Raw genomic sequence first — 14,950 nt, forward strand, 5'->3', positions numbered from 1 at the left:
GAGGAGAAATGACCACCACCCAAGGACTTTGCTTCCTTTTCTGGGAAAATGGCTTGTTTGTTTTCTTTATACACAAGATTATTATATCATGTTAGGCAGAAGTATAATCTTATTATTGTCTTTACTTGGATATTTTGGTATAGTTTAAGGAGATATGTACGGGTGCCACGTTGACAAGGAATGGACCTGTGATGGTTAATTTTATAGGTCAACTTGCAAGCCCATGATACCCAGATATTTGGTCAAATATTACACCAGACATTTCTATGAAAGTATTTCTTTGCTGGAATTAACATTTAAATTAGTAGTCTTTGAGTTAAAGCAGACTACCTTCTTAATGTTGATAAGACTTCATCCAATCAGTTGAAGTCTTATCAGGAAAAAAGACTGATGTACCTGGAGGAAGGGTGAATTTTGCCAGCAAGCCAATGGCTTTCCAGTCTCCACAATCATGGAAGTCAATTCCTTAAACCTCTCTCTGAGTACTCAGATATACACACACATATATCCCATTGGCTTTTTTTCTTTGGAGAACCATCACCAATACAGAGTCCCACATTAAGAGCTTGAGCTCTGAATCCAGATTACTTGAGTTCACTCCTAACTCTACTATAAACCAGGTGGGCCTCAGTCTTCTTATCTATAAAAGGAGATAATAAATACTAGCCCTTACCTCACAGGATCACTTTGAGAATTAAAGAAATTTTATACACAGAAAGTGTTTAGAAAAAGCATGCTCTATATGTTGGGCATTGAGTTCTAAAAACTAACAAATATTAAGTACAATTTTCAAGCTCCTTCTAATATAGCTAGTAAAGTTGAATTTAATCTTAGAAAATAGAAATGGCATGAATTAAACAGAAATTTTTAGAAAAAAATGTGTGAGGAAAACTGAACATGAACATATAGGTTTTCAAACTACTCATTTCTGGAATGGAACTCAATCAGTTCAGTTCAGTCACTCAGTCATGTCTGACTCTGCAACCCCATGGACTGCAGCATGCCAGGCTTCCCTGTCCATCACCAATTCCCTACTACTGTTGCTAAGACACTTCAGTCGTCTCCAACTCTATGTGACCTCATAGATGGCAGCCCACCAGGCTCCCCCGTTCCTGGGATTCTCCAGGCAAGAATACTGGAGTGGGTTGCCATTTCCTTCTCCAATGCATGAAAGTGAAAAGTGAAAGTGAAGTCACTCAGTCATGTCTGACTCTTCGCGACCCCATGGACTGCAGCCTACCAGGCTCCTCTGTCCATGGGATTTTCCAGGCAAGAGTACTGGAGTGGAGTGCCATTGCCTTCTCCGCACCAACTCCCTAAGCCTACTCAGACTCATGTCCATCATGTCATTGATGCCATCCAACCACTTCATCCTCTGTCGTCCCCTTCTCCCTCTGCCTGCAATCTTTCCCAGCATCAGGGTCTTTTCCAATGAGTCAGTTCTTTGCATCAGCTGGCCAAAGTATTGGAGTTTCAGCTTCAGCATCAGTCCTTCCAATGAATACTCAGGGCTTATTTCCTTTAGGATTGACTAGGTGGATCTCCTTGCAGTCCAAGGGACTCTCAAGAGTCTTCTCCAACACCATAGTTCAAAAGCATCAATACTTCAATACTCAGCTTTCTTTATACTTCAACTCTCACATCCATACATGACTACTGGAAAAACCATAGCTTTGAAGAGATGGACTTCTGCTGGAATATCAATGAGCATTTAAAATGACTGAAGTAAAGTACACTCTGCTTTATACAATATTTGAGTTCTTAAAAATGTGCCTGGCCAGTAAAATACATAAGTAATCAAATAATATGAAACTATTGATATAATATCATCTCAGAAAGGCTTTAAACTTGGTTTCTAAATGTTAATAGTTCTTTACATTTGCCTCCATATTCATAGTCTCCACTTGGCCTCTATATATTTCTTCCACTTCTCTCATTGCTCCTGCTCACTACCCACATCCACCCTTTCCCTATAAGTTCACTTCCTTTCCCTGCAATTCTCTGCCAAGTACATATTGTTTGTGTTTTTGTTTACGATACTTTGTTTTTGTCAGCGGAAAGCCTAACTGAACATTGACATCCTTCTGGCATGGGGAGAAACTTTGTAACACTGACACAAAGCTGAAAATTATAAAGAAAAAAGTGATAGAGATGAAAAAATATCAAATGCCTGATTTCAGTATGTCAAGAAAGAATCACAAAGAAAAATTAAAAGGTGAATGACAAATGTAGAAAGAACATGTTTTGCATACTTTCAAGTATTTAATAGAAATAATATTGATTGTTATTCTACAATGTTTTACACTTTGTATTATATATCCACACAACTTACTCATACCAACTTCATAACAGTCCTGCAAAGAAGGTAGAAAGCAAGATTTCTCAGCACAGGCACTAAGGACGGGGCATGCATGGTTGTGGGCCACTCACTGCCTGTTGATTAGCACCTCTGTTCTTTACCTACTAGACACCAGGAGCCTCCTTCATGCCCACCCTTACCCAACGTGTGATAACCGAATGTCTCTGAACATCACCAAATGTCCCTGGGGGACAGATTCATCACCAGTGGAGAACCACGGCCAGAAAGAAAGAGTATCTCCTTATTCATAAGCTGGGTGAAACAGAGAAGTTAATCGACTTGCCCAAATACACCTCTCTTCTGAATGACCTGTAAAACTGACAGTTATAGAACACCAGCATGAATCCTTTGGGTAAAACACTAACTGCCACCAAATCAATCAACTGTGGTTTTTCTAAGCCGACTGTCTTCTACTATAGACATCTTTGAACTCACTTCCTTCTCAGCTGATTCATTCATGATTTCAGGCTTTTTCATCCCCCAAAAGGAAAACATGCCATTATAAATTTCAAGTTAAAAAATTTATAATGTGAAAATGTACAGAAGCATAAAACATATTTATACAGTGCATGCCTCAGTTTTTTAAAGCAGTTTCTATCTTAGTTTGTGCAATATTTATGAAACAAGCTACCACTCTTAATAATCAGGAAGTTAATACACTATCCAACCTTTATGATCCAACTCTTATCAGACACACAGGAGACACTGAAAACATTCTCTTTTTATAGAAGCAACATAGCAGAAGGCCAGTCATATAATGCGAGGTAAAAGTGGAGTTGAAGATACTTTGATTATCTGACCAAAAATACTTCCAACAGACTTGAGCTTCCAATGAAGCTTTGAGTTTGCTCAGTGATCTGACAGTGTGTGGTCTTACACAGTGCAATAAATAGCAATGTGTTTTTTCATGTTATTATCCTTTCCCCATATTTGAAAAAATACTAGATTTTCATTTTAATAATTCTAAACACACACACTTCAAATGATTAATCAACCTCTGTGTCTAAGCAGTGTTCTCCCTCTTTTCAAGCTGTTTCTCAACAACAACAAACAAGAAAAATGGAATTGTCTCATGTAATGCACTGCCATCTGTGTGCAGGCTGATAAGATGAAGAGAATATTTGAATGTCAGGGGAACGTGGTTACAAAGCATACCTTCCATGACATACACCAGTGACCCCACATCTCCTTCTTTGATGATGCAGCTGTCTTTGCCGTACTCCACCGGGTACATACAATCCACAATCTCTTGGATCTGTGACAGCTCCAAGTTCTTCATAAAGTCATTGTCAAGGATGGCCTCCTTTATGAGATCCTTGGACCTGCGGTAAGAGAGGGAAGATTTACTGGCGCAACTGACAAGCGCTTTCACAATCTGTGAGGTTGAGCAGAGCCAGTGTCAGGCACACATTTTCTTGTTAGGAATCCAAGAATTTCCTGACTGGCCCAAGAGTAATTCCATGGAAGCAGGAAAGACACTGAGAGATTTCCCTTTAAGTAAAGTATCCTTACATGAATATGGGACCAGTACATAAGCAAAATCACAGAGTTCCATATTGCTTCAGGATTTTTTTTTAACCCAAAGACTGTTGGCAAACCAATGGACAAACATCTTAAATTGAAGCTTGAAACTCAGCTAAAGAATGAATGGGAACAAAATACAACAAAATTTTATAGAAGAAACACTATTATTACTAAGTTTATAAATCATAAAAGAATATCAGGATGTGCTGTGTACACACAATTACAGTAAAACACAATATGTTTGCTTATTTTTAGGTGCCTCTTCCACTAGATATTATGCTCCCTGAGGGCAGGGACAGTTTGTATTTCTTTTCTCTACTCTATGCCCGGCGTCTACTACAATACCAGTTACATATAGTACAAGTGCTCAAGAACAAAAATGATAAAGAATTGATATTTAATTAGCTGTTCAGAACAACTGATATAAATGTGAGAGTTCTTTATCCATATCTCATGCTTCTTTGGAGAATATGTACCTCTTCAAGCAGCTTACATTGAGGTAACCAGGCAGATAAAATTCTATTGAACAAGCTGTTTTACACAACATAGCTTAAACGTGGGATTAAACAGGTAGTCTCCAGGAAACATGGTTACAAATTCTCTAATTGGGATTCAGTGGTTAACGGGAAAGTTTTTCAGAACTTGAAAGAGGGTGATCATTTACTTCTCTGGGAAAAGAAACACCAAACAACTTCCTGGGATATAAAAATCAAAGTAAAGGGAAATGGAGAAATACCGTGTCAAGAGCAGCACAGAGTGCTGTCAGAGAAGTCAGAAGCTGGTTACGACAAACACAGAGACCTTAACAACGTGGAGGGGAAGAAGCACATCTGGAATTTTATATTAAGCATCTTAATCTGAACAGCTCCTGGCTACAAGCCCGTCTTTGTCTTCATTTGCTTAACGAGTGGCTTTCAGGGAAGCGACCTGCAGCAGTGAACACTGACTACAGCGTCCGCACTCCCCAGCTCTGCCCGACTTCCACTCTAGACCTCAGTCTACCTGATCCAGCCTTCACACGTTATCTTTTGCAATGATTTGGTTCTGAGTGAATACAAAGGTGCACATCAAATGAAAACTATGTAAACTCTATCAAAATGAAAAGACACTGCGAATGGGCTTTTTTGAGGCAATTAAACTTTTCTTGAAGAGTTAAAGGCAGGGAATTAATTATTATACTATTTTTAAGTGAAAAAGGAGGATACAGAACAGTCTTTAGAATATGAAAGCCTGTGTGTGTGTGAAATGCAAAAAAATAGGTTTTCGAGTTCTGTATACTTGGATCCCAGTCCTGGTACTGTCATGTATTAACAGTTAGCAGGTTGTCTTACTTTTCTGAATTTCCATTTTATAAAATACAAAATGGTATTTTAAAAATTACCAGCCACCAACAGGCGCATGAAAAGACATTCAGTATTTCTAGTCATTAGGGAAAGGCAAATTAAAACCACAATAGACATCACTCCACACCTATTAGAACAGCCATCACACACAGGAAAAAGAGAAACAATAAATGGTGGTTTGGATGCAGAGAAAAGGGAACCCTTATACACTGTTGGTGGAAATGTAAATTGTTACTGCCACCATGAAAACCAGTGTTGTGATTCCTCAAAAAATTAAAAACTAGAGCTACCATATGATCTAGTCATTCTACTTCTGTGAATATATCCAAAGGAAGTGAAAACAATAACTGGAAAAAAATATGAATTACCATGCTCATAGTAAAATTATTCACAATGGCCAAGACATGAAAACAACCTAAGCATCCCCAACAGATGAATGGCTAAAGAAGTTGTATGTGTGCCTCTATCTGGATCTAGATATATAGATACACAACGGTATATTATTCAGCCATAAAAATGAGAAAATCGTAACATTCCTAAAAACACAGATGAATCTTGAAGGCATTTCTCTAAGTGAAATATATCAGAGAAAGACAAATACTGTATGACCTCACTTTATGTGGAGTCTAATTAAAAAAAAAAAAAACTCATAGAAAAAAAGGGATCAGATTTGTGGTTACCAGAGGTGGTATCAGGAGGGAGGAGGAGGAAGAATTTGAGAAAGGTGATCAAAAGGCATAAGCTTCCAGCCATAAGATAAATACTAGTACAAAACAATGACTATAGTCAACATTACAGTATGGTACATAGGAACAGTAATAGAGTAGATCCTAAGAGTTCTCACTCCGAGGAAAATTTTTTTTTAATTTTATCTACATGAAATGATGAATGTTAACTAAACACTTAACTAAACAGTTTTCAATCTAATCCCAAAGAAAGGCAATGCCAAGGAATGCTCAAACTGCCGCACAATTGCACTCATCTCACGTGCTAGTAAAGTAATGCTCAAAATTCTCCCAGCCAGGCTTCAGCAATATGTGAACCATGAACTTCCAGATGTTCAAGCTGCTTTTATTTTTTTTATTTTTATTTTTTTTTAAATTTTAAAATCTTTAATTCTTACATCCGTTCCCAATCAAGCTGCTTTTAGAAAAGGCAGAGGAACCAGAAATCAAATTGCCAACATCCACTGGAGCATCGAAAAAGCAAGAGCATTCCAGAAAAACATCTATTTCCACTTTATTGACTATGCCAAAGCCTTTGACTGTGTGGATCACAATAAACTGTGGAAAATTCTGAAAGAGATGGGAATACCAGACCGCCTGACCTGCCTCTTGAGAAACCTATATGCAGGTCAGGAAGCAACAGTTAGAACTGGACATGGAACAACAGACTGGTTCCAAATAGGAAAAGGAGTACATCAAGGCTGTATATTGCCACCCTGCTTATTTAACTTATATGCAGAGTACATCATGAGAAACGCTGGGCTGGAGGAAGGAAGCACAAGCTGGAATCAAGATTGCCAGGAGAAATATCAATAACCTCAGATATGCAGATGATATCACCCTTATGGCAGAAAGTGAAGAGGAACTAAAAAGCCTCTTGATGAAAGTGAAAGAGGAGAGTGAAAAAGTTGGCTTAAAGCTCAACATTCAGAAAACGAAGATCATGGCATCTGGTCCCATCACTTCATGGCAAATAGATGGGGAAATTGTGGAAACAGCGTCAGACTTTATTTATGGGGGCTCCAAAATCACTGCAGATGGTGACTGCAGCCATGAAATTAAAAGACGCTTACTCCTTGGAAGAAAAGTGATGACCAACCTAGATAGCATATTCAAAAGCAGAGACATTACTTTGCCAACCAAGGTCCGTCTAATCAAGCCTATGGTTTTTCCAGTGGTCATGTATGGATGTGAGAGTCGGACTGTGAAGAAAGCTGAGTGCCGAAGAATTGATGCTTTTCAACTGTGATGTTGGAGAAGACTCTTGAGAGTCCCTTGGACTGCAAGGATATCCAACCAGTCCATCCTAAAGGAGTTCAGCCCTGGGTATTCTTTGGAAGGACTGATGCTGAGGCTGAAACTCCAGTACTTTGGCCACCTCATGTGAAGAGTTGACTCCCTGGAAAAGACTCTGATGCTGGGAGGGATTGGGGGCAGGAGGAGAAGGGGACAACCCAGGATGAGATGGCTGGATGGTATCACGGACTTGATGGACGTGAGTCTGAGTGAACTCCAGGAGTTGGTGATGGACAGGGAGGCCTGGCGTGCTGCGATTCATGGGGTCACAAAGAGTTGGACACGACTGAGCAACTGAACTGAACTGAACTGAACACTGTTATAATCATTTCCCAATATGTGTAAATTAAACCATCATGCTGTACACTTAAAATATACATACTGATGTATGTCAATTATTTCTCAATAAAACTAAAAAGATATGTGAATACTGGTAAAAAGATAATGTTACTTTCAGTAAATGGTGCGTGAAAAGATGGTGGTAGTAACTGCAGTTGCAGTAACAGGAAGTAGTAACAGTGTGCAGTCGTGACTTAGAACAGTATCAAAAGGAAATCAATGTTGGCATTGGTTGCCTTTGGTGACAGAATTATATTTTTTCTTTCAATTTTTCTCTAAAATTTTCTAGAATGGGCATGATTTCACATGAAAATTTCTTTAATTTCAGAGGTAGTTTCTGAAAAGCAACGGTGCTGTGAGGAAAGATAAAAATCTATTGCTCGTTTCAATAATGACTTAGATACTTAATACTGCTGGCTGCTGCTGCTGCTGCTGAGTTGCTTCAGTCATGTCCGACTCTGGGCGACCCCATAGACAGCCTCCTACCAGGCTCCTCTGTCCCTGGAATTTTCCAAGCAAGAGTACTGGAGTGGGGTGCCACTGCCTTCTCCGAGATTCTTAATACTGGTTAACTGTTATTGGTATAATCGATAGTACTCTTTACAATAGATTCTCTTTCACATGGCCTGTGTCTAAATACTAATGGTAGGAATTTTCACTTCATGAGCAGATGGTGATGAATGGCCAGAATAGAGCTTCAGAATAGACTCTATTTAAAAAGTCCTGTTTGTGAGAATTTTACTTTAATTTACCAGAACTATTTAACTGTAAGTTTCTTTCAAAGTTTTTTTTTAATTTTATCTTCCTAAAATCTTATTTCTCCTGAGGCAGAGAGTTGTTTCCATTGAATATTCAATACAAGATGCAAAACTCTGTCCCCATCTATGATTTTCATAAGCTCTCCCTTCTTAATTATCTTTACCATTCCTGACCTCAAGGTCAAGAACCCATAGCAACTACATAGTGACTCCTGAGATCTACTGTTCTAGGATTGCTTTTCCAAATAACAGGACTTATTTGATCTTTAAGAAATTAATTTTAATCAAACTGCATAATATTCTCTTTATTAAAAATTCCTTTATTTTCATTGAGTCAGAGTGTAAGGTCATCAATGGGTTCATATTTTTTTAATATAATAAAGACTAAAGACTAGATATCAATCCCAGTGTCCCATCTTGTTTAACTACAGATGGTATCTTATCCTTTGGGAAATAATAATAGTGCTCCATTAAGATCTAAGCCCTAGAAATGCTTCAAAATTAAAAATAAAGCCTTCTTCCAAGAAAATAATTAGCTACATCCAAATATGACTGAAGAAAGGCACTTTCTTTCTACTCATAAACAGTACAATTAACCTGCTTCATGAAGACATCAGAAAAGATGACACAACTTAGTGTTACACAGTCCCTCAGAATTAATCGAGTTTTCCAAGTGCTTACCAAAAATTGGAGGAGAGGAAAGGAATTTCAGGATGTGCTTGCTTCTCCAACTTAATTTCAAATGGAGAACATTCAATCTCAAGTCCCTGAAGAAACTAACTAGAGGCTTTCACCTTTGCCTTTGTAGTACTTTAAAATAAACTGAGAAATATAGGACCTATGTCTTATCATTTATCCATTTATCCCTTCATAGAGGTATTGCCCAATGACATTTGCCTCCAAAATATCCCAAATAATCCCTCTCTGCCTTCACAGAGTGGTGTATCTTAAAGATGTTCTTGTCAGTGAGCAATACTCAAAGCCCTGCCTCTTCATGCAATTTTCCTTTAAGTCCTTTCCCACTGAAGGCTTGAAACCTTAGGGCAACTCTCAATAGTCTCCACTTGCTCCAACATTATAAACCATAATCAATTCGAGCCTCCACCTAACTCTTCTTGGAATCTTTTTCTTTCCCTGAAGAAGCAGTCTAACACACTCATTGTAACTAACATGTGATGCTGCATGTGGGATCAGCTGAGCTGTGTTATCAGTCTGGGAGCTGAGGAAAGCTGCTATCGCAAGTTCCAGAAGGTGATTGTCTGCCCTAACCCTGAGAATATATCTTAACAACATTTTGCAAGAATTCAGTAGCCTGACCTGAAAGGCGAAAGAAGCAAATACAAAGATCTTGATTTTTCTTAATCCTTCATGTCTGCTTCTGTGTTCAAATAATCTATTTCTTTAAAAAAAAAAAAAAAAAAGCTCTTTCTTCCACACTCAAAATTTGTGACTTTTTCAATCCAAACAACCGTAAAAGTAACTTGGTTATTTCAAGCTGGCCCTATTGATTTCTCATCATCAAATTGTCAGCCTCTGAAATATTGGCTTTATATAACAGTGTGCTGTTAAATGCACTCTCCAGGGGGAAAAAAAAGCCCTGGTTTGTAGTGTTTGCCAATTTCCATGGTATAAATACTCCCACCATAGCCAATTTCAAGCTACTAATGCAAAGTCAGCCTGCTTGCAAAATTCCTGAAAATTTAACAAGCAATTCTTATATGAGCCAGTCTGTTGGCTTCAACACATCAGATATAGATTCTTTTCCTAACACCCTAAGAACTTAGTGTGCCTTCATTTATAAATGCTAAAACTAACATGATGATCCTTTCCTTCCTTAAAGATTTCATTAGGTGGTATAATATCCCCAGATAACCTTTGCCAGGATTAGGAACAGGTCTTCCGAATTTTCAGTTTAAGAAAATGAATTAGAAAGCCCACTTCCCCATTTATTTACTGCAGAGAAAGTTCCCAAATATACACAAAGGCTAACTGTCTTTCTACACAATTTTAGATAAAGTGGGCAACCTGAGGTATGCATAGGTAAATACAACCTACCTCTCTAACGAGAGAGATGGCATTATTCACTACAGATAAACAGAGCCTCATTCGTTTTCTAAACATGAAAGGATATTGTACATTGTGGATGTCACGTAGTAGGCTCGCTATATCCATAGAGCGCTAGTGTTATGCCAAGTGTGGAAGGCTGTTTCAGAACAAGTTGTCAGGAAGGCTTCTCAAAGCTGAAGACTGCGTAATAGAACCCACAGAGAAGAGCATCCTGGGTAGAAGGAAAAACAAATACGAAGGTTCAAAGACTGGAAGGAACTTGATCTATCCAATCAATGTTCAATAAGGAGACCTATGAGGCTGAAGCACAGAGTGAGGCAGAAGAAAAGGAAAAGGAAAATAAGACTGCAAAGGCAGGCAGGAATCCGGTCTCACAGGGCCTTGAAGGCAGTGATACAGAGTTTTACTTCATTCTAAAGCCTTAGGGATACAGTGAAGCGTTGATGATAAGAAGAGGTAGGACTTGCAGGTAATATATCTGGCATAAGGAATACATAGTGTACTTCTTTATTGGAATATAGCTGCTTTACAATGTCATGTTAGTTTCTGCTGTACAACGAAGTGAATCAGCCACACATATTCATACATCCCCACTCCTTTAGTTGCCTTCCCATTTAGGTCACCACAGGGCACTGAGTGGAGTTCCCTGTGCAATTTTCATTAGTCAGTTTTCATTAGTGATCTGTTTTACACATAGGAGTATATATATCTATGTTAATCCCAATCTCCCCATCCATCCTGCCCTCACCTTCCCACCTTGCTATCTGTATGTTTGTTCTCTATGTGGATGAACTTATTTGCAAAACAGAGATAAGGTTAGTTTAAATTGCTACTGAGTTCATAGAAGCTTTATGACATGTATTTCATCAATTAACAGATATTTAAAGTATAATTCATCATCCTGATAATAAGGAGTTCTTATGACTGAAACTCCTGGGAACCACTGTCGTACAACTCCTACACTTAGCTATATTTCAAATCACTAATTCTCAGGCAACTTTTACATATAAGAAGAGAATGAGATCTCATCTCCAATTTCAAGCTATGTCCAAAGTTCTAAAAGATACGCACTCTTCCTTCACAGTCCCACTGAACACATACCAAGCAACTATAAATACGCCCCAAACGTAGCCAGAAATGTGAGAATCAAATTAATATCTGATCCCTTCATTTGATGAATAGTTAAAATTATTACTAAGAATGAATATTGGCAAGAGCAATTTAAAAATATTTTACAAAGATTCTATAATCAGCTTTATACAGAAGAACTGTACAAAAATGATCTTCACGGCAAAGATAATCATGATGGTGTGATCACTCACCTAGAGCCAGACATCCTGGAATACAAAGTCAAGTGGGCCTTCGGAAGCATCACTACTCTAGTAGTGGGGGAGATGGAACTCCAGGGGAGCTATTTCAAATCCTAAAAGACGATGCTCTGAAAGTGCTGCACTCAATATGTCAGCAAATTTGGAAAACTCAGCAGTGGCCACAGGACTGGAAAAGGTCCATTTTCATTCCAATCCCTAAGAAAGGCAATGCCAAGGAATGCTCAAACTACCACACAATTACACTCATCTCACATGCTAGTAAAGTAATGCTCAAAATTCTCCAAGCTAGGCTTCAGCAGTACGTGAATCATGAATTTCCATATGTTCAACCTGTTTCAGAAAAGGCAGAGGAACCAGAAATCAAATAGTCAACATCCACTGGAGCATCGAAAAAGCAAGAGAGTTCCAGAAAAACATCTATTTCTGCTTTATTGACTATGCCAAAGCCTTTGACTGTGTGGATCACAATAAACTGTGGAAAATTCTGAAAGAGATGGGAATACCAGACCACCTGACCTGCCTCTTGAGAAATCTGTATGCAGGTCAGGAAGCAACAGTTAGAACTGGACATGGAACAACAGACTGGTTCCAAATAGGAAAAGGAGTACGTCAAGGCTGTATATTGCCACCCTGCTTATTTAACTTATACACAGAGTACATCATGAGAAATGCTGGGCTGGAGGAAGCACATGCTGGAATCAAGATTATCGGGAGAAATATCAATAACCTGAGATATGCAGATGACACCACCCTTATGGCAGAAAGTGAAGAAGAACTAAACAGCCTCTTGATGAAAGTGAAAGAGGAGAGTGAAAAAGTTGGCTTAAAGCTTGTCATTCAGAAAACCAAGATCATGGCATCTGGTCCCATTGCTTCACAGCAAATAGATGGGGAAACAGTGGATACAGTGTCAGACTTCATTTTTTTGGGCTCCAAAATCACTGCAGATGGCACTGCAGCCACGAAATTAAAAGATGCTTACTTCTTGGAAGGAAAGTTACGACCAACCTATACAGCATATTAAAAAGCAGCGACATTACTTTGTCCACAAAGGTCCGTCTAGTAAAGGCTATGGTTTTTCCAGTGGTCATGCATGGATGTGAGAGTTGGACTATAAAGAAAGCTGAGCACTGAAGAATTGATGCTTTTGAGCTGTGGTGTTGGAGAAGACTCTTGAGAGTCCCTTGGACTGCAGGGAGATCCAAGCAGTCCATCCTAAAGGACATCAGTCCTGAGTGTTCACTGGAAGGACTGATGTTGAACCTGAAACTCCAATACTTTGGCCACCTGATGCGAAGAGCTGCCTCATTTGAAAAGACTCTGCTGCTGGGAAAGATTGAGGGCAGGAGGAGAAGGGGATGACAGAAGATGAGATGGTTGCATGGCATCACCAACTCAATGGACATGAGTAAACTGCGGTAGTTGGTGATGGACAGGGAGGCCTGGCATGCTGCGGTTCATGGGGTCGCAAGGAGTCGGACACAACTGAGCGATTGAACTGAACTAATAATCAATTTTTTGACTGATAAAAAGCACTCACTAAATATTTTTAGTGCTCCAAGGTCAGTATTAGGCTCACATATCAGACCGAGCATAAATGCACTTTCCTGGTCCTTGATCTACAATAAAGTATCTTCAGCTGGCAGCTCAGAAGTCCAAACCTCACCTGTAATTCACGGTTCTTTTACTCAGATATAGTCATTGTAGGGTGCCTTAAAAAGCGTCTAATTCCAGGAGTCACTGTGGCAAGATATCTCCATCTATATACTGTGAAATATTCAATGAATCATCTAGAAGCGAGAAAACTCATGGAGTAGTCCTCTCACCGCCTCAACTGTTGAGATTCTGCCCAAACAGTAAATCCTATTTCTAGCCTAACAGCTTTCTTGAATGAACTCTGTAGGTATAGAGCTAAGAAATATCAACCAGCTCACATTTTTAAAGACAAAATTCAATCCTGAAAAACTATGGGCCAATTGAGATATTTCCTCAAAACTGAAAATCAGTTTTCAACAAGTTTCAGACTAAATTTTCACATCAAGCAACTCTGCCATAGCTATCCCAATCTTATCACAAAACAGTCATGAAGAAATCAAGACTATTTGCAGCATTCATATCCATAATCAGCATATGATATAAAACACTGGAAACACTGGGCCAAAATATTATGATAGCAATGTAGCTCCTAAATAGCCAATGATATTAATCTTCTATCACATGCATCCCAAATAATTTCAAGTTGCCATTTCTTTTTTTTTTTTCTTTTTTTGTAGTTCTAAAGTAGATCAGTATCCACTTGAAATTTAGATATTATAACTCTAAACAAAAATAATGATTTGGTCAAGGCGAAAAATGGTTGACCCATAAGATATTTGTTTGCTGATTTATCACTTATAGCTTATTCTTTTGAACTGATACTCATTCTTATTGACTAGGAATGATGCTAAGTACCTCTTGAAATCACTAGTTATGTTAACAGATGGAGCAAACTTGTACTAATTAAAGGAAAAAAATGTATTGCTCTTTGTAGGTGTTCATCAACTTCCAAAAACATCAATATTAAAGTCTCCCTTTCAACTACTGCAGTCATTCAGTGCTCCAGAGAGGCATATAACAGCTACTTCACACTAGTGAGCCAAACTCAAACTACAGCAGTCTCCAAAAGAGCCCAGCCCAAACTCCTGTTCTATAGTTCCCCTTTCATACCACTGAAGAAGAACCATGGGGTTTCACAGAAGAACTGCAAAGTGCTTTCCACGAGAATAACGATCATTAAGAATTTCAGGAGAATGAGACCACACACATTGCATTCCAAAATATAAGAACCATGTGGCTGGATCTTCTATGATTAACTCTACTTTTGAAGTTAGAGATCTAAACTGCAAAACAAAAAAGAGCAATGATGGAGAAGAAAACATGTGGCATATATTTATATGTCCAATTTCAATTCAACATTTCAGAGCAATTTCTTTCTTATCTTTCAGTACACACAAACAGCTGAGATCTCTTGGTGTTTACTTGCTCACAACAAGGTCAGCATGGTTACACTATGAACATCCATTAAGTTCCTCATCACCCAGGGTGACCCTGCCTGCAGGGCACAGAGGGGGAGCCATGATGTTCTGTCTAGTCCTTCGAAACGCAACAGCTCACATCATCACCATGTGTTATGTGCTGTCATTTCAATTACCGCAATGGCTTGATTTTA

At 38.6% G+C, this 14,950-nt stretch overlaps 1 protein-coding gene across 2 annotated transcripts in view; it reads right to left on the reverse strand.

Moving 5' to 3' along the window:
- PRKG1 (protein kinase cGMP-dependent 1) overlaps positions 1–14,950 on the reverse strand; it is a 1,398,992-nt gene that overhangs the window by 1,221,190 nt on the left and 162,852 nt on the right. For both annotated transcript variants that reach the window (XM_068961335.1, XM_068961334.1), the window contains exon 2: positions 3,515–3,681. In XM_068961335.1, the coding sequence (XP_068817436.1) occupies positions 3,515–3,681 (167 nt within the window). The remainder of the gene's footprint in view (positions 1–3,514; positions 3,682–14,950) is intronic.

This window comes from Capricornis sumatraensis, chromosome 23 (assembly GCF_032405125.1).
Source record: "Capricornis sumatraensis isolate serow.1 chromosome 23, serow.2, whole genome shotgun sequence".
In the NCBI taxonomy this organism is placed as follows: Eukaryota; Metazoa; Chordata; class Mammalia; order Artiodactyla; family Bovidae; genus Capricornis; species Capricornis sumatraensis.